A 22,832-nucleotide genomic window follows, 5' to 3' on the forward strand; every position below is an offset into this window, starting at 1 on the left:
AACAACCCAGTGGACAAATGGGCAAAGGATAGGAGCAGGTAGTTGTCACAAAAAATTAGATATAAATATACATATAGCCAGGCGCGGTGGCTCACGCCTGTAATCCCAGCACTTTGGGAGGCAAAAGCAGGCGGATCACGAGGTCAGGGGTTCGAGATCAGCCTGACCAACATGGTGAAACCCTGTCTCTACTAAAAATAGGAAAAATTAGCCAGGCATGGTGGCGCATGCCTATAGTCCCAGCTACTCAGGAGGCTGAGGCAGGGGAATCGCTTGAACCCAGGAGGCAGAGGCTGCAGTGAGCCAAGATTGCGCCATTGCACTCCAGCCTGGGCAATAGAGCAAGACTCCATCTTAAAAATATATATACACACACACGCACAAAGATATTTAACCTCATTCAGTATAAAAGAGTAGAAAATTAAAGCATACAGATAAAATTTTTTAGTCATCAGATTGTCAAAAAAAATCTGATTACTGCGTTATCAAGCACATTTGGAAAATACACACACTCATACTTTGCTCATGAAAATGTCAACATTGGTAGATACATGTTAGTCTTGTTTTTTTAGGTTTTTTTTTTTTTTTTGAAGAAATGGGGTCTCACCATGTTTCCCAGAGTGGTCTCAAACTCCTGGCCTTGAGCCATCTTCCTGCTTCAACTTCTCTGGAGTAGCTGAGATTACTGCCAGGAGCTACTGCACAGGGCTGGTAGATACATTTTGCTTAAAAGGTTTCTTTTACTCTTGTATGTGCAAAATGGTTTGTGTACAAGGTTATTCATTGCATCATTATACTAGCAAAAGATTGTTAACCTAAAGCTTACAGTTGTATACAGGTTAAATACATTCTGATACATACATGAAATACTGTACACATGCAAAAGAGAATGAGCAAGCCATCCGGCCAACAGTAGCTTCCTTTCAGGAGGGAACTGTTGGTGGCTTTAGAACAGAAATATATTTTGAACTTTTGAAGATTTTTTTTTTTTGTAATTCTCAGCTCGTTTTGACTTTCTAACCTTCTTTATAATTCATTTCTTGATTATATCCATCATTGCCTGTTTGCTTCCTTCTGAGTTTGTTTTTTTGTTTTGTTTTTTTTTCAAATTCAACTCGAAGATTCAGGTAAGAGGCAAGCACTGCTGAAAATGTAAGCTTGTTAGTCTCTGAACCAATATGCTGGACAGTATGGAATTTTTGTTCTTCACAGTATATAGATTCGATTAGTTTATTCTTTTCATTGTTATTTGGAGGAAAACTAGAGGAGGTTAAACTGTAACCCATTAATTTTGAGGATTCTCCCCCTTCTCTCTCTTTACCCCCTCTCCTCCTCTTTCTTTTTCCTGTCCTGTTAACCCATCTTGCTTCTCTCTCTCTTCGTTTCTCCTCGCTCTCTCCTTCATATGTATAGGATGCACTTGCAGCCTTGGAAACTCCAGGACGTCCCAGCCAACAGAAAAGGAAACTGAGTACACCGCTGTCAGAAGTTATTGTCAAAAACTTGCAACTTGCTTTGGCAAATAGCTCTCGAAATGCTGTCGCACTTTCTGCCAGCCCTCAACTGAAAGAGGCCCAGTCAGAGAAGGTAGGATTAGTTCTCTTATTAAAAGGAAGTTTTAGATAACATTTCAAACAATAATGACTGATCTGTTTCTTTTATTTTCCATGGACAGGAAGAAGCCCCAAAGCCACTTCACAAAGTAGTGGTATGTGTTAGTAAAAAACTCAGTAAGAAGCAGAGTGAACTAAATGGGATTGCAGCCTCTCTGGGAGCAGATTACAGGTAGTTGGCACATCTTTCTGTTTAATGGTGGTATGACTGAAATTTATAAGGAAACCTAAAGCTATTGTGAGCATCTACAAGGAAACGTTTATTTGGTTGTTTCATGCGTCTTTATCTACAAAATCTCTCCAGCTGATTTTTAATTTACCGCATCTGTTGAAAATAGCCTGTCACATATCGGTTCACTCATATATATATATACACACACACACATATATAAAATGTATATTTTTTAGGGTATGCACAACAAACGTTGGAGAACCTATTTTGTGCCACTATTCTAGAAAACTTAGGATCCATGAATGATCAGTATAGCTTAAAAGAATCCCTGTGTTCAAGGAGTTTAGAGTCTGATAATAGTAATACATCTGGATCTGAGATTAAGTTTATTTTTACTAGTGATTTTTCAGATTAGAGCTCTCTGGGAGTAGTACTAAGTACTCTGGCAGCCCTCCTTTATTAAGATAGTCTTTTTTGAGCATGTTTTAATTATCTTTTTTTTTTAAGACTTTGGAGACTTAGATTATCAGATTTTTCTTCAGTCAACCTGACAGACTAAGCTCAAGACAGATTTCTAGCACAAATGGCATCAGTATCTGGAATTGAGAATCTCTTCCCTATTTCAGCCAGTCCTGAGTTGACTGTACTCCCCTACTATCTGTAATGCTTACTTTGTTGATAATTTGTGTTCAGCCATTCATAGATAGCATAAGAATTTGTTTAACAAATGATGAACCATTTCAGGAATATGATTAGTTTCATCTTCTCCTTTGGTAACGCTTATTTCAGTTTGTTTTCTGTTTGATAAAGAAATTAGGGCAGGAAAATATAGAAGTAAAATTAATCTGTAATAGATATAAGCATCTTAGTGTTTGGTACATCCATTTGAAATAGTGCAGCTCTTCTACAGTATATTTGTATTGCCTATTATGAATTATTATGTAATGTTATCTATTATTATCTAATTACCTATTATGTTACCTATTGCCAGTTGCTGAGCATTCTCATTTCATTCTCATAGTAGCCCCACAAGGGATGTGTGTATGTTTTTTTCCCTCAAAATTGAATGTTTCCTTGTATATTCTGTTTTGATGTAGACATAAGACTTTCAAGGGAACATATAGGATGTATGTTTTTATACGATTTAAAATGCCAGTCCTCTCAGTATAAAAAATATAATTTATTACTGAAATTCCTAAACAGAATTGAACCAGTGCATTGCATTAAAGTTTATATTAAATCTTTTCCTGAATTGGATTGGTAATTGGTAATTGATAAAAGGGAAGAGCCTTTTAATATGCAGAAGTTATGATATTTATGTATTCATAGAGTAAGCAGTTTTCAAGTGAAGTTGTTCCAAATGTTCCCTTTCTTGATCTAGGACCAGACTGTCCCAAAGAGATCATCCAATACTGTCTTCTGCCTTCAGACAGTTAAACATGTAGGCCAGATCTTTGCAACACATCAGATACAGCATCTTCATTTTATTACAAATATTTGTGTAACATTCCCTCTATTAAAATGAAATTTATAAATATCACCTACCTACTTTTATAATTTAAAAAAGCGGCAGGCAGTACAGCACTCTGTGATGCATAGGAGAAATAGAAGGTGCATAATATAGAAAAGATACATGTTCAGTTATGTAATGCCTAAGGCTGACTACATTAGAAAATGATGGAGTATTAATACGTTTGTATACCTGTGTAAAGTTACCACAAATCCAACAGTCCCAAGGCTGAGACCAGTCTGGGGGCTCAGATATCATGAGTAGCAGTGGTCTTCCGTGAGTTTATACAGTAGTCACCTTTTTGGAATATTAGCATATATTAGAACTGCAAAAAGAAAAAACATGTTTATATGTCAAACAGGTTCTAGGCTCATCTAATTATAAACCACTTTTTTTTACATACGTGAGTTTGTCAGGACATTAGAATATCATGCAAGATATGAGATAATTATATGTATGACTGTTCCCCAGAATGTCCAGCATCCTGTACCTTACCCACTGCATGCTAGTAGCACCCTCCAACATACAAACACACATTGTAACAACCAAAACCACCCTCACAAATGTCCAGAATAACCCCTGAAGTAACACTTTTGCTGAAACCACTGATGTAGACCAAGGGTGGATGGACTGGTTCATCCGTTTTTGTTAAGTGAAATTTTATTGGAATACAGCAATGCCTTTCCACTTACAAATTGCCTATGGCTGCTTTCACATACAAGACAAAAGTTGAGCAGTTGCAGAAGAGATTGTTTGGCCTGCAAAGTCTAAAATATTTACCATCTGGCCTTTTAAGAACAAGTTTGCCAAACCCTGATGTAAACCATCTACAACCACTGACAGTCTGTTCTTGAATGGCCTCTGAAGACTGAAACTCATGGTTTCCATATTGTCATAGTGGAGTTGAATAGTAAACCAAATTGATTCAGGCAGAGATACTCCTCTGTTTTTCTGAATTATCTTGATAATCTACCACTACAGCAGAAAGGGAGACAGTTATTCGGAGGACTAACAAATTAGGTAAGGTATATTTTTACTGTTATGTTTGAGGATACATGGTCAGTAGGAAATAGAGATTTTTATAATGTAATTTAGGAGGCAGTAGTACTTCTTATTCTTAATTTTTTTTTTTTTTTTTGAGAGAGAGTTTCGCTCTTGTTGCCCAGGCTGATGTGCAATGACACAATCTTGACTCACCACAACCTCTATCTCCCGGGTTCAAGCGATTCTCCTGCCTCAGCCTCCCGAGTAGCTGGTATTACAGGCGTGTGCCACCACATCTGGTTAATTTTGTATTTTTAGAAAAGATGGGGTTTCTCCATGTTAGTCAGACTGGTCTCAAACTCCCAAACTCAGGTGATCTGCCTGCCTTGGCCTCCCAAAGTGCTGAGATTACAGGCATGAGCCACCGCGCTCAGCTTCTTAATTCATTTGTCTATTTAAAAAGTTCAGAGATATTCCTTACTTAGAAAATGGAAAACATTAAGTGTCCCTAAGGATAAAATTCTCTTTATTTTGGTGATTGTATTTAGAAATACAATTTTTACCTACCCTTTGGGTTTTTCTTGATCTTTCCCAGGTCAAGAGAATATTGAATAGGGGCCAAGTGCAGTGGCTCGTGCTTGTAATCCCAGCACTTTGGGAGGCCAAGGCGGGTGGATCACTTGAAGTTGGGAGTTTCAGCCTGCCCAACATGGTGAAACCCCGTCTCTACTAAAAATACAAAAATTACCAGGCGTGGTTGCACATGCCTGTAATCCCAGCTGCCTAGGAGGCTGAGACAGGAGAATTGCTTGAACCCACGAGATGGAGATTGCAGTGAGTCGAGATTGTGCCACTGCATTCCAGCCTGGGCAACAGAGCAAGACTCTGTCTCAAAAAAGAAAGAGAATATTGAATAGGAAGAATTGGGAGATCATAGCATAATATAATAGTTAAGAGCATGACTTCTGAAGTCAAACTTATCTCTGTCATTTACTCATTGAATATCCTTCAACAGGGGACCGAATCATGTCCCTTAGTTCTTTTATCTGTAAGATAAATGTAATAATACCAGTGTTAGGATTGTTGTGAGGAGTGGATGAGATAATGATGTATAAAATATATATAGTCTGTTTTGGGGCATACAATGAATAGTGACTGCCAACAACTGGAGGGCAAGTTGGATGCTTTACAGTCTATTAATTTGAAATACCTTTATGGTTACTGTAAAAGGGATACTCTTTCTAAAAGAAAATTGAGACAATTCAGAAAAGCATAAAGAAGAAAGTAATATTTTAAAGAATATTCTTCTGGCCGGGCGCGGTGGCTCAAGCCTGTAATCCCAGCACTTTGGGAGGCCGAGATGGGCGGATCACGAGGTCAGGAGATCGAGACCATCCTGGCGAACATGGTGAAACCTCGTCTCTACTAAAAAATATACAAAAAACTAGCCGGGCGAGGTGGCGGGCGCCTCTAGTCCCAGCTACTCGGGAGGCTGAGGCGGGAGAAAGGCGTAAACCCGGGAGGTGGAGCTTGCAGTGAGCTGAGATCCGGCCACTGCACTCCAGCCTGGGCGACAGAGCAAGACTGCGTCTCAAAAAAAAAAAAAAAAAAAAAAAAAAAAGAATATTCTTCTAAACCTCTCTCTGCGTTTATGTACCACAGATATATTCATAAAATCTGTCCAAAAAGATAGAGCCTATCTTCATTTTTTTAACTGTTTTTTTCTTGAGGTGGGGTCTTGCTGTGTTGCCTGGGCTGAAGTGCAGTGTGTGTTCACAGGTGTGATCATAGCATACTACAGCCTCAAACTCCTGGCCTCAAGTGATCCTCCTGCCTCAGCCTCCTGAGTAGCTGGGACTGTAGGCATGTATCACTTGGCTTGAGCCTGTCATTTTAATGGTCTTGTTTACTCTAGTCTGAAAGTTTTGGGAAGGTCAGGAGATATTCTGTTCATAGTAAATAAGGATCATCTTCAAGTAATGTGGATGTTTCTCTTGGTTATTTGTTTTTTTGCATTGGTTATTTCAGGTGGAGTTTTGATGAAACAGTGACTCATTTCATCTATCAAGGGCGGCCAAATGACACTAATCGGGAGTATAAATCTGTAAAAGAAAGAGGAGTACACATTGTTTCAGAGCACTGGCTTTTAGATGTAAGCAGTGCTTTTTTCCCTTCTTTGTTAATTGAAAATGTATACAAACATTATTTCAGAGCACTAACTCAGAGATTTCACTCTTGGTGGAACTAGAAGCCAGTTTAATAATCTTGGTAAACTGTACACATTTCAGTTCTTTGGCATCAAAAACTTAAGATCTTTTGTCCTTAAATACTCAACAAATCTTTAATGGATACTCTTTCTAATTCTCCAATTCCTTTTACTAATTAAAAATGTGATATGAATGGAAAGTTTATAATTATTTGGGGAAAATTTAACATATCAATAGAGTTTAGATCTGTGTTTCTTTTTTTTTCTGGGTATTCTCTGGAGGGTAATTGATACCTTTGCAAAAGCACAGGAATGGTTTCAGATTTTTTACTTCAATGGATATGACATTTAAAAAGTGAGGACAATTTGTCATTTGTATGATGCACATTTTTCAGTGTAAACTACTTTTCAAACTAATTTGTGAACTTTTTGCCATCTGACAGTATAATGTATTATTGCTTGTCCTTATCTTACTTAACATCATCTATTCATTAAGATTTTGTCAGTCCTGTCTTAAAGCACACCATTGTATTGCAGTGTGCCCAAGAGTATAAACATCTTCCTGAATCTCTTTATCCACATACTTACAATCCCAAAATGAGCTTGGATATCAGTGCAGTGCAAGACGGCCGACTCTGTAATAGTCGACTACTCTCAGCTGTGTCTGCAGCAAAGGATGACGAGGTAGGAGATATGGATGATACATTTACCCCCTCTTAAGCTAAAGGTATAATCATATATTGCTATGAAACCTTATACAGTGGCTTGGTTTGAGAATTGACAATTTTTCTTTTTCAATAGCCAGATCCTTTGATTTTAGAAGAAAATGATGTAGACAATATGGCCACCAATAATAAAGAATCAGCACCATCAAATGGAAATGGAAAGAATGACTCTAAAGGAGGTAAAATATTTATGTTTTAATTAAACATTTTTTTTTGAGACAGGGTCTCAATTTTTTGTGGAGATGGGGTCTTGTCATCTTGCCCACACTGGTCTGAAACTCCTGGACTCAAAGGATCCTCCTGCCTTGTGAGCCACTGTACCCAGCTGTAAAATATGTTTAAATTACTAAATTTCTTTTACAAATGTATGTCTTCCTTTCCTACAGAATGCTTCCTTTATATCAGATAGAAAAATAAAATTATTTTCTATGTTGCTAAATACAAGCAAAGCATATATTAGAGGATTGATTTGCAGTCCCATGCTGATCATTAAGTGATAATTTGCAAAGTTTTATGTAGTTTAAGTGTAAAGCTTAGGAAATTTATGAAACTAGAGTTTTATGGAGTTAGTATGATACAGCCCTAGTCCATTAAAGGTAGGTGAAGTTGGTGATTTTTTAAAAATCTGGTCTTTGGTCCAGTTCTTTTGAGTGATTTTCAAAAAGTTTTCTTATATGTACAGTATATTTTAACATACCCACATGGTTTTAAAGATACAAAAAGACATACGAAGAGTTTCTTCCACCCTTATTTTCCAGCCCCCCAGTGTTACTAGTTCCTTATGTATCCTTCTAGAGCTATTTTATGCATATATAGCAATAAATATGTTTTTCCCCCATTTAGAAAAAAAAAAACCGCCACACATAAATGGTGGACTACTATATGTGCTATTTCATACCCTGATCTTTTTGTTACCTTGGGCAGTGTTTTATATCAGTAGATAACTAGGAGCTTCTTTAGTCTTTTTCTTTCTTTTCTTCCTTCCTTTCCTCCCTTTCCTTCTTGTCCCCTTTCCTCTCCTTTCCCTCTTCCGTTCCTTTCCCTTTCCTTCTTTCTTCCCTTTTCTTTCTTTTTGGGCAACTGTATTGTATTCATTATGAATGGTCCCACTTTGTTTAGGCATCCGTTCTTAATAGGTATTTGGGTTATTTCTACTTTCTTGCTTTTATAAATAGTACTGCACTGAATAACCTTATATGTGGATGTCTTTTTAATAGATTAATATGTTCTATTTTCCTTACTCATTCTAACCTACCAAAGCTTTCCCTATGACTTACCTATTTGGTTAGTCTCACTCTGTTCATTCCAAAAGTATTTATTTAATACTTCAGAGTTTAGGCTTTAAAGAAACCAATGGTAAATACAGTTGTCTTGTCCCTTGGTATCCATGTGGTATTGGTTCCGAGGACTTACCTCAGGTACCAAAATCCACAGATGTTTAAGTCCCTTATGTATAAAATGACAGGATTTGAATTTAACCAATGCACATCCTCCTGTCTACTTTAAATCATCTCTAGATTACTTATAATACCTAATACGCTGTAAACGTTTTGTAAATAGTTGTTGTGTTTTATTTTTTTACTGGTACTTTTAATTGTGATATTTTTCATTTTTATGTCTTTAAAGTATTTCTGATCCATACTTGGTTGAATCCATGCATGCAGAACTGGCGGATGTGGAGGGTTGGCTATATATTGTGGTCTGTGTTTTCAAGAGCCTTTAGGGAGTCTAGGCACAGTGGCTCACGACTGTAATCTCAGATCTTTGGGAGGCCAAGGCAAGAGGATTGCTTGACGCTAGGAGTTCCAGACAAGCCTGGGCAACATAGTGAGACCTTGTCTCTACAAAAAATTTAAAAATTAGCCAGGTTTGGTGGTGTATACCTGTAGTGCCAGCTACTCAGGAGGCTGAGGCTGGAGGATCACTTGAGCCCAGGAGTTAGAGGTTATAATGAGCTATAACCATACCACTGCAGTCCAGCCTGGGCCACAGAGCAAGACCCTGTCTCTAAAAAATTAAAAGAATCTTTGGGAAAAATCAGACACATGCACAAATGACTGTAATGCATCTCAGAGTGTATATATACCATGGTATATATCTCATATATACCATGAGAGTTAGAAGCAGGCAGGGAGCTTTATAGAGGGATAATCACTACAGGTCTTGATGAAATATCTTTGAAGGGGGACAGGCACAGTGGCTTACGCTGTAATCCTGCACTTTGGGAGGCTGAGGTGGGCAGATCACCTGAGTTCTGGAGTTCAAGACCAGCCTAGCCCATGTGGCAAAACCCCATCTCTACTAAAAACTACAAAAATTAGCCAGGCATGGTGGCAGGCACCTGTAATCCCAGCTACTTAAGAGGCTGAGGCAGGGAGAATTGCATGAACCTGGGTGGTGGAGGTTGCAGCAAGCCGAGATCGCGCCACTGTCCAGCCTGGGAGACAGTGCGAGACTGTCACCAAAAAAAAAAAAAAAAGTATTTGAAGGGCTTGGGCTTCCTAGTTACTTCATATACAGTGCTTGTGGTAAGGGCTGCTTTTTATGTTCTACAGTATTCACAGTCTTAGTACATTACTATAGCCTGTAGTTAGTATTCAGTAAATGTTAAGTCAATAAGTTTGTGTTCAACCAGGTCTAAACAAAATAGTTAATGTAAGATATGGTCAGAGAAACTTACCTTGAATGGTGTATTTGTGTTTGTTTCAAGTTCTGACACAGACCTTAGAGATGAGAGAGAACTTTCAGAAGCAGTTACAGGAGATAATGTCTGCAACGTCAATAGTGAAACCCCAAGGGCAGAGGACTTCCCTTTCAAGAAGTGGTTGTAACAGTGCATCTTCAACCCCTGACAGCACTCGCTCTGCTCGCAGTGGACGAAGTAGAGTCCTAGAGGCACTGAGGTGTGTACCTGTCACTGATGGCAGAAAAACTAGATGACTTGAGAGAAAGGATTTACACACCTGCTGCTGACTCAATTCCATGAGCTTGGCCTAGTTTAGTTTAGTTTAGTTTAGTTTTGCAGTAAAAGCAGAAATGTAAAATATCAAGACTAGTGAAGGGGTTATACGCCTAGGCCTTATTTAGCCCAAACAATAAATATTATATTCCAGTATTATCTATTGCTTTTGGCTCTCTGCTGACTAGATTTTTCCTTCTAGCTTATCCTTCCGTCCCTTGCTCCCAGCAGTTCTAGACTTCTTACTCGGAGGTGGCAGCAGACATGGAGGTTTGTCTTACAGCAGCACCTGCTTCACAGTGAGGCATGATTGATACTTTTTATTATCTCTGTTGAGAAAGAAATGATTTTAAGATCTAATTTGCCTCAATGGATTCAGTAGGCAGTTCTCTCTGTCTACTAATACACTAATATTGAATAGTATTTGTATTAAACAATAAGTACATATATTTTTTTTCAGTCTTTTTCTAATGCAATATATAAAATTTTAAAGTTATTTTTATTGGAATTTTGCATGCATTTTGTATTCTTGTAAAACTTCTAGAAAAGGTGATTACATTTTTTAGTGTGATGTGACTTAAGCTCAGTTGCATAACTTCATCTTTTTCGTGATAGAAGAAAAAATCTATAATTTTGTGATAAGAATTATGGAACTTGTATTTTCAATTGACTAATTGAATTAAGTATAAGATAAACTAGCATTTATCTTATGCTAACTGTATATTACATGAGGCAGTTCATTATCTCAGTACTGAGTAAAGTAGCTTTTTAATATGCTTCAGATCAAGTTTTATCATTATAGAGAAACTAATTCTGGTACCAAATCAGAGTAAATAAATATACTCTGAGAACAAAAGACTATATTCTTTATTTTTGAAGCAAAGGAAGTCTTTTTTTGTGGGGGGGTTCCTTTGGTCAACTGTTTTATGGGTTTTGGTGATTTTTGTTTTTTTTTTTTTTTTTTTGAGACAGAGTTTCACTCTTGTTGCCCAGGCTGGAGTGCAGTGGAATGATCTCGGCTCATGGCAACCTCTGCCTCCCGGGCCCTGGTTCAAGCAGTTCTCCTGCCTCAGCCTCTTGAGTAGCTGGGATTACAGGCGTGTGCCACCACGCCCGGCTAATTTTTGTAGGTTAGTAGAGACGGGATTTCACCATGTTGGCCAGGCTGGTCTCGAACTCCTGACCTCGTGATCCGCCCTCCTCGGCCTCCGAAAGTGCTGGGATTACAGGTGTGAGCCACAGCACCCAGCCTGTGTTTTGTTTTTTTTTTTTTTTTTTTTTTGCTTCTCCACAGTATAAGTTTTATGGTAAATTATTTTTACTAAGAATGATTGAGTGAATATAAAGAACATTACAGGACTTCTATTTACTGTCATGTAGAATCATTACGATCGCACCATAAAATGCACTTCCCTGTAATTCAGCATATTGCTGTTCTACCATAGACTCTGGAAAGTGGTTACCAATAGCCAAAAGGCTCTTCTGATAAGGCAGCCTTTATAGCCAGCCTCCGTCGTAATCATAGTGCTTATAATTTCAAGTAATTAAAAAATACAACTACTGTTAAGTAACCATAGTGTTTGAAACATTGTATAATTGGCCGGGTGCGGTGGCTCAAGCCTGTAATCCCAGCACTTTGGGATGCCGAGACGGGCGGATCACAAGGTCAGGAGATCGAGACCATCCTGGCTAATACGGTGAAACCCCGTCTCTACTAAAGAACACAAAAAACTAGCCAGGCGACGAGGCGGGCGCCTGTAGTCCCAGCTACTCGGGAGGCTGAGGCAGGAGGATGGCATAAACCCGGGAGGTGGAGCTTGCAGTGAGCTGAGATCCGGCCACCGCACTCCAGCCTGGGCGACAGAGCCAGACTCCATCTCAAAAAAAAAAAAAAAAAAAAAAAGAAACATTGTATAATTAAGGAAAATCACATTTTTAAATGTACCGGTTACTTTTGTATTTTTAAAAAATTTCTTGAAGTGTTGAATTTCTCCTTCGAAGTTTTAGTTCTGTAGACATTGAGTCAAAATATGTGTTCCTAGCTAAAACAGATAACTTCTCTGGAAGAAACCTTAAACCTTTTTTTTTAAAAAAAAAATGTCCCTAGGTTCATTTATTTAATATTTTTAATGCTTACTGTGTGCTAGATGGTGGCATATAAAGGTGAGCCACAACTTTTATGGGCTAACTTATGGATTTAATGAGTTTGGATTTGTTATTGCTGTTTATTTATTAAAACTGTCACTTTTATTCCTTAGGCAGTCTCGTCAAACAGTACCTGATGTCAACACAGAGCCTTCCCAAAATGAACAGATCATTTGGGATGACCCTACAGCAAGGGAAGAGAGAGCAAGGCTTGCCAGCAATTTGCAGTGGCCTAGTTGTCCCACACAATACTCTGAGCTTCAGGTTGACATTCAAAACTTGGAGGATTCTCCTTTTCAAAAGCCTTTGCGTGATTCAGAAATTGCTAAACAGGGTAACAAGAAAGAAATCTTTGCATTTGTTTGTATTAAGTACATGTTGACCTCTTAGATAAGCATGTTGTTGTTCTCTGAACTGAATGTGCAAACAAAAAAAACTTAGTAGATATTTCTAGTTTTGGTTTAAACTTGAGTCAGAAAAATAATTTGTAAATTGAGGTACTTCATCAGTAAATTGAAAAACATTTTCATAAATTTGGAAATTTAGAATTGGGCATTTTTTTGTAGACACGATGTTTACCATTGTTCTTTCATTCTAGGCCTTTTTGAATTTGTGGAGTTAATGCTTGGTTTTTCTCCTTGTCATCTTATTTTCATTTAAGTCTTCTGAATTCTGCCTAGCGCATACCTACATTTGTTCTTTGGATTGTATGAGTTTCTTTCTGAATTCTATTTTTTTCTTGAGCTTTACCTTGAAAACAAAATTTTCTTATCTCTCATCTTTTTTCTTCCTTTTCTTCTTTTTCACATCGCATGATTACCTCCCTACATTAGATATGTAGATTTATCTCTGCTGCTGCTTTTCTCCAAGTGTAGAATTGCTCTCATTTTACAAATTTGGGTTACACTTAACCATGAAAACTTGGTATTTAAGGAAAATGTTGGGAGAAGCCCACAGATAACATACTTACTCCCTTTAATGCTAATTAATTGCATTTTTTTCTTTATTATTATTATTATTATTATATTGCCACATGCAGATGGGATGCATTATTTATAAGTTCTGGAGATAGAGTGCTTTTTTGCATGTACTTTTTACATTCCAAAGTTTGTGCTTAACTTCATCTTGGCTAAGACAGATGAGAATATTTCCTAGAATTTGTTTTTAGTCTTATTTGGATCCTGTCACACTGCAGCATTTTATTGTCCTCAGCTGTCTGTGATCCTGGAGACATACGTGTGACTGAAGCTCCCAAACACCCGATCTCTGAAGAACTGGAAACTCCCATAAAAGACAGCCACCTGATCCCTACGCCTCAAGCCCCCAGTATTGCCTTTCCACTTGCCAACCCCCCTGTGGCTCCACACCCTAGAGAAAAGGTTTGTTGATCCTTGATATGGTGATACAACTTTTGCATATTGCTGTTAGGCTGTGTTAGAAATTTGTTGATATCAATATCAAGGCTTCATCAAATGTTGAAAACTATTTTTTGCATTGTATTATTATTTGTATATTTCATAACTTAGAAGACTGAGTAAAATACCACTGTAAAAGAACCGTGTATCTGATCATTTTTAATGTTAATTTTTTCTAAAATAAAACTTTCATTCCAGATTATAACGATAGAGGAGACTCATGAAGAATTAAAAAAACAGTACATATTTCAGTTATCATCTCTGAATCCTCAAGAACGTATTGACTATTGTCATCTGATTGAGAAACTAGGTACCAGTATTTTACTTAAATCAAAAATGTCCCATATAATAACTATATTTGGAAGTCAAATGTAGTCAATATTAATATCATTTGTAAAGTCTAGATGTAGAGGAAAAGAACATGGGTGACTTGTCTAAGGCTATACATTGAGTCAGCATTAGAACTTTGATTTTAAAAAGCGCTAAAGTCAGTAGGTCATGGAATTTAAAATTAAAATGGAGTCTAGCAGTTGAGGTTTAAGAATCTTCTGCGCTGTTTGTTCACTAATGAAGCTTCACAGGCTGAATATATACATAAAACCACATTTTAATGAACTTGAAAGGTTAATAATATCTAGAGAGGAGCTCCCTCTTGTTTTTTGTTTTTTTTTCCAGTTAGAAACTGTGGAAGCCAGGCATGGTGGCTCATGCCTGTAATCTCAGCACTTTGGGAGGCTGAGGTGGGCGGATCACCTGGGGTCAGGAGTTCAAGACTAGGCTGGCCAACATGGTGAAACCCCGTCTCTACTAAAAATACAAAAAATTAGCCAGACGTAGCGGCACGTGCCTGTGATCCTAGCTACTCAGGAGGTTGAGGCAAGAGAATCGCTTGAACCTGGGAGGTGGAGGTTGCAGTGAGCCGAGATCGCACCACTGTACTCAAGGCTGGGCGACAAAGCAAGACTCTGTCTCAAAAAAAAAAAAAAAAGAAAGAAAAAATAAAGAAATTCAGTGTGGAAAAGAGCTCCTTCTTATGTAATATTATTCTTATTCCACTGGTTGTCAGGCTCTCTACCTGCCATCATTCTAGAAGCAGCATAGTAAAAGAGCAATCAGGTATGCTAGAGCAGCACTGTCCAGTAGAAACAGAATGTGAGCCACATGTGTCATTTAAAATTGTCTAGTAGCTGCATTTTAAAAACTGAAAAGAGGCTGGGTGCATTGGCTCACACCTGTAATCCCAGACTTTGGGAGGCTGAGGTGGGAGGATTGCTTGAGCCTAGCAGTTCAAGACCCGCCTGGGCAACATAGTGAGACCCCATCTCAAAAATAAAAAGTAAAAAGAAACAAGTGAAATGAACTTTAAACATTTATCATTCAATATGTCATCAGATGAAATATCAGTGAGTTTTCTTTTTATATAAAGGACAAATCTAGTATGTGTTTTACTTACAGCACATCTCAATTTGGACCAACTGTGCTTCAGGTGTTTGATAATCATGGTTGTCTAATGGCTACTCTGTTGAACAAAGCAGCCCTATAGAGTTAGGAAAAGTATAGTAAGAGAAGTTAACCTGGCAGCTCAGCATGGAAAGAGAAAATATTAAGAAATATTGGTGGGTTGTTTTTGTTTTTGTTTTTGAGACAGAGTCTTGCTCTGTCTCCCAGGCTGGAGTGTCGTGGCACAATCTCAGCTCACTGCAACCTCCTCCTCTCGGGCTCAAGCGATTCTCCTGCCTCAGTCTCCCAAGTAACTGGGATTACAGGTGTGCACCACCACGCCTGACTAATTTTTTGTATTTTTAGTAGAGACAGTGTTTCACAATGTTGGCCAGGCTGGTCTTGAACTTCTGACCTCAGGTGATCCACCTACCTTGGCCTCCCAAGGTGCTGGGGTTACAGGCATGAGCCACTGCGCCTGGCCAAAATAATGGTTCTTAATAGTGGCCCTTCATCATTGGGAAAAGATTAAATGTTATTTAATGCTGTCTTTTTAAGAATGTGGAGAACTATGATATGCTTTTTTTTTTTAAACATTTATGTCAAATACAGTTGTATACTTGGAAAAACTTTCTTGTTAGAAACTTTACTTATATAAAACACTTTGTTTCCCTGTTCCCTGATAGCTTAGATGAGGTTATAAGTCAGAATTGCTAAGCTTTACCCAGAACTCATGAAAATGAAAGGCTTCAAGTATCTGTCTCCTATAGATTTTTCCATCTCTGCAAACTTTGGGCAAGAGTGATAGCAATTAGCAGAGAATTGATGTAGAGAGAGCAGGGAGCAGAGGCGGATGAGTACAGATTATGCTGGAATTTGGAGTCTCGTAACTCTAGAGGTTTTCTGATATTAGAATGCAAACAGACATTATAATGGATATCATGCCCAATCCTTCATTTTATAAATGAAGCAACTGTGGCCAACTGATATATATATAAATCGGTCTATTATGTCGTCTGGGTCACAGAATAAGTTTGTTATATAGAATTGGAAATTGATGTTTATTATATTAATATGGAATTTTATCTTCTTTTTGTCACTCTGTGATCCTGGGTAAGTTACTCCGTACTGGTTTTCGTGTGCATAAATGCAGATAATAGTAACCTTCCTTCATATGGTTGTGAGAATTAAATGAGTTAGTAGTGCGGAGCACTTTTAATAGTTCCTGGCATAAAGTAAATGCTCAAAAAGTGTTGCTGCTGTTATTATTAGAGTCATCTTAAATCATGAGTTTGAATGTTTTGTTAAAATCTTAGAAGGTCCTTGATATGGCCAGGTGTGGTGGCTCACACCTGTATTCCCAGCACTTTGGGAGGCTGAGGTGGGCGGATCACGAGGTCAGGAGTTCAAGACCAGCCTGGCCAACATTGTGAAACCCCGTCTGTACTAAAAATGCAAAAATTAGCTGGGTGTGGTGGCAGGCGCCTGTAATTCCAGCTACTTGGGAGGCTGAGGCAGAGAATTGCTTGAACCTGGGAGGCAGAGGTTGCAGTGAACGGAGATTGTGCCACTGCACTCCAGCCTGGGTGACAGAGTGAGACTCTGTCTCAAAAAAAAAAGGAAAAAAAGTCCTTGATATAACTAACTGCCCAACCAGTAGTCAAGTTAACCTCTAAGCTATAAATCAACAGCCATGCTTTACATAAGCTTATGTTTACTTACACCTTCTTCTTTCCTCAAAGTCAGTCTTCATACATTTATATCTGAGAAGAGGTTCAGTTATTGCTTTTTCCCACCTGCTGTTTCATCTCTTATTTATCTGTGTGTGTTTTCTTCCCAAGCTTCTCTGTTGGTCAGCCTACCTTATTTCCACTCACAAAAAATTTCCTCCTGTTTTGAAGTCTGCAGATGCCCCTATTTTACTTCCATCTCTCTGGTTACCCATATTCAGTGCTTAAGAACTGCTTTGGTAATTGAGACTTAAGAGACATAACCAACTACAGTGTGTGGTTCATGTTTATGTTCTGTTTGTTTTTGTATACTAATTACAACAATCCAAGTGAAGACAAACAGGAATAATTGAACAAGGATTTAGTACTGAGACAGCAAAGAACCTTTGTTAATCCTATTAGATCTGATAATGGCATTATGGCTGTTTAAGAAAATTTCCATATATTCTAGAGATGCATATTGAAATATTTAGGGGTCAGTAACATGGTATCTAGAATTTGTGTTAAAATAGTTAAGCAGGGCCGGGCATGGTCGCTCACTCCTGTAATCCCAGCACTTTGGGAGGCTGAGGCAGGTGGATCATTTGAGGTCAGGAGTTCAAGACCAGCCTGGCCAACATGGTGAAACCCTGTCTTTACTAAAAATACAAAAATTAGCCAGGCCATGGTGGTATGTGCCTGTAATCCCAGTTACTCATGAGGCTGAGGCAGGAGAATCGCTTGAGCTGGAGGTTGTGGTAAGCCAAGATCATGCTACTGCACGCCAGTCTGGGTGACAGTGAGACCCTGTCTTAAAAAAATAAAAATTAAAACAATAAAATAAAGTAGTTAAGCAAAAAAAGGTGGCAAAATTTTGATAATTTTAGAATATAGGTAGCTAGTGTATGTGTGGGGGTTTTATTTACTTTTTATTTTATTTATTTTTGTACTTAAAAGGTTCATAATAAACATTTTAATACGTATATATAAATATAAAGTAAAGTAATTCTAAGTAAGTCAAGTTTTTTTGGTTTAAATGGTTTGGGGCACTTTATTTATAAATAATTTCTATGCATAGTTGAGATTATGTTTTTCCTAGAAAGAAGTTGGGAATCAGTAAAGTACAATCTTTTTTTTCTGCTTAAGGTGGATTGGTGATAGAAAAGCAGTGCTTTGATCCCAGCTGTACACACATTGTTGTGGGACATCCCCTTCGAAATGAGAAGTATTTAGCCTCAGTGGCGGCTGGGAAGTGGGTGCTTCATCGCTCCTACCTTGAAGCATGCAGGACTGCTGGACGCTTTGTGCAGGTGTGTATTCAGATTTGTGGAAGTTTATTTTTCTTTAAAAGCAAGCGTCCGTTGGGTGCGGTGGCTCACACCTGTAATCCTAACACTTTGCGAGGCCAGGGAGGGTGCATCACCTGAGGTTAGGAGTTCGAGACCTGCCTGGCCAACATGGTGAAACCCTCTCTACTAAAAATACAAAAATTAGCTGGGCATGGTGGTGAGCGCCTGTAACCCCAGCTACTCGGGAGACTGAGGCAGGAGAATCACTTGAACCCAGGAGGCGGAGGTTGCAGTGAGCCGAGATCATGCCGTTGCACTCCAGCCTAGGGGACAGAGTGAGACTCCATCTCAAAAAAAGTAAGTGTTGGCTGGCAGTGACTCATGCCACTTTTAGCACTTTGGGAGGCCAAGGCAGGAGGATGGCTTGAACCTAGGAGTTCAAGACCAGCCTGGGCAACATAGCAAGAGTCCATCTCGACAAAAAATAAAAACAATTAGCTGGGCGTGGTGGTTTCCACTGAGTCCCAGGCTACCTAGGAGGCTGAATTAGGAGGATTGTTTGAGCCCAGGAGGTCAAATCAAGACCCTGTCTCTAAATAAAGAGCAGACAAATAAATTAATTTTATTTACTTAAGAAAGTAAATATCAGATTTCATCACATTTGCTGACTGCTTATATAATTGAAATAACCAAATATGGCCAGTTAGAGTATACCAACTTTTTCAATAACAAAGCCAAACAATGAAACTTCACAGAGCCAGATTCACCTTTAATCACTTTTTAAATGATTTGATTTGAATGTCAGTGTTGTTTTTAATTGAAATAACATTTTCTTACTCAGAAAGTTTCAAGATTATCTCATTGTAAGCTTTCATCTTTACTACTAGCCTGTTAAACAAATTACTTGAAGTATTTTGCTTCCTAACTGGTCATCACATGTAGGTTCAAAAACCATGTAGTTTTTGAAGCTTCCTATCAGGGTCCATTGGGGACCTCTTCTATAGACAGATAATCAAGTTGTCAGTACATACCTCCTCTGAGACTGTGTCCTTTTATGAAATTAGTCTTACAGCAGGTGAAATTTGTCCATGTGAATATTACCAGTTGCCAAGATACAGCTATCATTACTTAGTACTCTCTGTATTAATAACAATTAAATGTATAGCTTTAACAGTTATTAGACTTTGGGCTCCTTGAGGAGCCCTGTGTGTTGCACAGTGGCTCCCCAGATTGTAGCAACTCAGGTTTGTTGGACAAATTCTCTAGGAAGAAGACTATGAATGGGGGAGTAGTTCCATACTTGATGTTTTGACTGGAATCAATGTACAGCAACGAAGACTAGCACTTGCAGCAATGAGATGGAGAAAAAAAATCCAGCAAAGACAAGAATCTGGCGTTGTTGAGGTATTAAAATACATAATTATATAGGTAATACGAATAGCATTCAATATTGTGACTATTTATTTTTTTAAAGAGGACGTGCTTGAGGAAATAATGATTCTACTTATCTTTTTCCCTTGATGTAAGATATATATATATTTTTTTGATGGCTCTTTTAAAAATAATTTATATATGTAAAATGTGGCCCATATTGCATTTCTTCCAAAGAATCTTTTCAGCATCTAATGTTAGGGGTTCTTGACCTGAGCCCACAGACCCTCTCAAAGGAATTTGTAGATCAAATCTGGGAAGGCCATGTACTTTGCATGGAGAGAAAAATACATCCTTATTTTTACTAACCTCTAATAAAAAATTAGCACTTCCTGTCTTTTTTTTTTTTTTAATTTTAATTAGCATACATCATGCTTTGAGAAAACTAGCACTGTCCTTTAATTAAAGGTCTAGGCAACAAATCACAACACTATCAACTTACCTGTAATTTTGCACTAGCAGAAATCACGTTTCTGTTTTGCATTATAATTGCAAGCATCTTGAAATACTGTTTGTGTTCACCAGTACTTTATATTATTTGTTAGCTGTTGGTTTATCAAGAGAAACTATTACTTAGGCCACATGTTCATGTTTCATAGTTCAGGAACACAAGTCAAAGACAAAATTCTATGTATTAATGATTCAGTCCAAAGACATTCTTTATATTCCAAAATCACTTTGCATTCTGAAACATAATAGGACTCTTCATCTCAAAATCTTTCATGGAATCATAACTTCTGCAGAAATCTTCATATCCTTTCTGTTTTGGTTCAGCCACAGCAAAAAGAGAGCTGTAACCCTAGGGATGCAACGAATGCGCCCACAATATGAAATCACAGACACTTTGCCAGAAGGCCACATATCTGAGGTTTCGTCAAAGCACTGGAAGCCATATTAGTTATTGTCTGCTACTTTAAAACTATAGTAGTTATTAGACCCCCCACTAGGTCATATGATTTAATGCATTAATATAAAGCACATCTATAATTACATCACAAATTTGTTTTTAGTATTTTGATAACTTTCAATAAAATTGTTTCCTTTTGTAATCCTTTATATTTTAACATTTTCTAAAAATCACCCATAAGGTTTGGGAATTATATCTCAATACAGCTATTATTTAGAGGAGTCTAATGACCAGACTGCCAAAGAGATCCATGGCTCACAAAAAGGTTAATTGTATTAGTTCGTTCTCACGCTGCTATGAAGAAACGCCCGAGACTGGGTCATTTATAAAGGAAAGAGGTTTAATTGACTCACAGTTCCACATGGCTACAGAGACCTCAGGAAACTTACAGTCATGTAAGAAGCAAACACGTCCTTCTTCACATGGTGGCAGGAGAGAGAAGTGCAGAGCAAAGTGGGGAAAAACCCCTTATAAAACCATCAGATCTCCTGAGAACTCACTATCACGACAACAGCATAGGGGAACCACCCCCACCATCTGATTACCTCCCACGAGGTCCCTCCCCCAACACTTAGAGATTATAATTCGGATTACAATTCAAGATGAGATTTTGGGTGGGGATACAGCCAAACCATTATCAGAACCCCTGAGTTAAATAGCCTTTTATGTTGTATTCTGAGTTCTCTGATATTTCCAAATCCTTATTAGCCATGATTCCTTCTCTTTTAGAGTAATTCTACTGGCTTTTGTTAGTTGTTATTTCCTACCTAAATATTTTGTGTTTCTAATTTGCAAACATTTTTAAGAGAAGTAAAATGCAGGCTTCATCTAACCTAAGAAGCTGTGCTTTAAGCTCTTCCCTTGATTAATCGTAAGAAAAAAAAAGACTAAACATAAATCACACTGCTTTGTTTTAATGTTACCTAATCATTAAATGGTTTTTCATTCCTCAAGTATTTCTTGATGGCCTACTATGTGCCAGATACCATGGATTCACGTTTCAGTGTTCTGACCAGAGATAATTATACTGTGCAAAAGTAAAGTTTGTAAGATTTAATGACAAAACTAAGTCTACAGGTAAAATCATGTCTTATCCGGATTATTTTGTTAGTTATTTTCCAAATGATTTCACCACTGATTATTTTTTATTTGTAGGGAGCATTTAGTGGGTGGAAGGTTATTTTACATGTGGATCAGTCTCGAGAAGCAGGCTTCAAACGCCTTCTTCAGTCAGGAGGAGCAAAGGTTTGTATCGTATTAATTTACTGACCTTTTTACATAAATAATTATCTAACCAAGATTGCTATGATCAGTTCTTCCTTTTCTCTACTTTTTGAAATGGTAATCCTTAAGTACATATTATACAGCTGAACTACTTTGGAATACTGGTAGATTGTGATACTACTTGTTTTTTCATTAGGTGCTACCTGGTCATTCTGTACCTTTATTTAAAGAGGCCACACATCTTTTTTCTGACTTGAATAAACTGAAACCAGATGACTCAGGAGTTAATATAACAGAAGCTGCTGCCCAGAACGTGTACTGCTTGAGAACAGAATACATTGCTGATTATCTCATGCAGGTTTGTGAGAGTCTATCCTTGACCTTATTACTAAAGATATGTTTATATGCATAGATAAGTAACTGCACAACAAAACCTTCAGCTCGTGATTAGTAGAACATTAGTCTCCTGTTATTCTCCTCTATTCAAGCCCTTTCAGTTTTATTCTATTTGTATTTTTTATAATAATGAACACATTATGTAAACATTTAGCTTGGAAGTTAAATATGAGAAGAGTATAAAAATCTAACTACCTCTCAAGGCTTTAAAAATACCCTTAAAAATGTTGGAATATAAAGAAAGCAGAAATTGATTCCAGGAGTCCAAGAAGAAACATTTACCCAAAGGTCCTTTAGTTTTCTTGTCTGTTTGCTTTCATGTACTTTAAATACCTATGTTAGTTAGATACTGGTAAATGTAAGCATTTACTATATGGTGGGCTTACTACTGTCATATTCAGAATTGGCCTGTGTCGTGTAATTTGAATGGGGTAAGAAAAATCTTCCTGACACCAGAGTGCCTAAAAGGCCATCAGGAATCAGCAGGCCTGACACATAATCATAAGGATTAGATTTCATAATCATCATCTATGAAGGATTTCAAATGGGATGGTATAGAAATAAGGGGAGGCCAAAACTCAGTCAGCTTTGTGATTTTGCTGCTTGTGTTTGCAGATTGCTCAGGATTTAATAGAATGCCTAAAACATAAATGTGAAGCCATTATACAGCAGAGGGCATACTGATTAGTATCCACTATTTTATCTAA

The 22,832-nt window shown here is 37.7% G+C and overlaps 1 protein-coding gene and 1 long non-coding RNA gene across 5 annotated transcripts in view; one reads left to right on the top strand and one right to left on the bottom strand.

Annotated features, from left to right (window-relative positions):
* Window positions 1-22,832, top strand: part of TOPBP1 (DNA topoisomerase II binding protein 1) — a 64,884-nt gene that overhangs the window by 32,873 nt on the left and 9,179 nt on the right. For 3 of the 4 annotated variants that reach the window (XM_033212645.1, XM_033212646.1, XM_033212649.1), the window contains 14 exons: window positions 1,414-1,587; window positions 1,676-1,785; window positions 6,308-6,431; window positions 7,023-7,169; window positions 7,287-7,389; window positions 9,921-10,113; window positions 10,372-10,473; window positions 12,428-12,648; window positions 13,527-13,693; window positions 13,928-14,039; window positions 18,025-18,188; window positions 19,434-19,571; window positions 21,661-21,750; window positions 21,926-22,087. In XM_033212645.1, the coding sequence (XP_033068536.1) occupies window positions 1,414-1,587; window positions 1,676-1,785; window positions 6,308-6,431; window positions 7,023-7,169; window positions 7,287-7,389; window positions 9,921-10,113; window positions 10,372-10,473; window positions 12,428-12,648; window positions 13,527-13,693; window positions 13,928-14,039; window positions 18,025-18,188; window positions 19,434-19,571; window positions 21,661-21,750; window positions 21,926-22,087 (2,007 nt within the window). The remainder of the gene's footprint in view (window positions 1-1,413; window positions 1,588-1,675; window positions 1,786-6,307; window positions 6,432-7,022; window positions 7,170-7,286; window positions 7,390-9,920; window positions 10,114-10,371; window positions 10,474-12,427; window positions 12,649-13,526; window positions 13,694-13,927; window positions 14,040-18,024; window positions 18,189-19,433; window positions 19,572-21,660; window positions 21,751-21,925; window positions 22,088-22,832) is intronic. The other variant, XM_033212648.1, reaches the window with a different exon arrangement.
* LOC117084173 lies at window positions 1,080-10,014 on the bottom strand. The gene is made up of 2 exons (XR_004437332.1): window positions 9,891-10,014; window positions 1,080-3,620 (listed from the first exon to the last, which is right to left on the bottom strand). It is a non-coding gene; the product is annotated as an uncharacterized LOC117084173 (long non-coding RNA).

The sequence above is a fragment of the Trachypithecus francoisi genome, unplaced genomic scaffold, assembly GCF_009764315.1.
Source record: "Trachypithecus francoisi isolate TF-2019V2 unplaced genomic scaffold, Tfra_2.0 Lachesis_group0, whole genome shotgun sequence".
NCBI classification, from domain to species: domain Eukaryota; kingdom Metazoa; phylum Chordata; class Mammalia; order Primates; family Cercopithecidae; genus Trachypithecus; species Trachypithecus francoisi.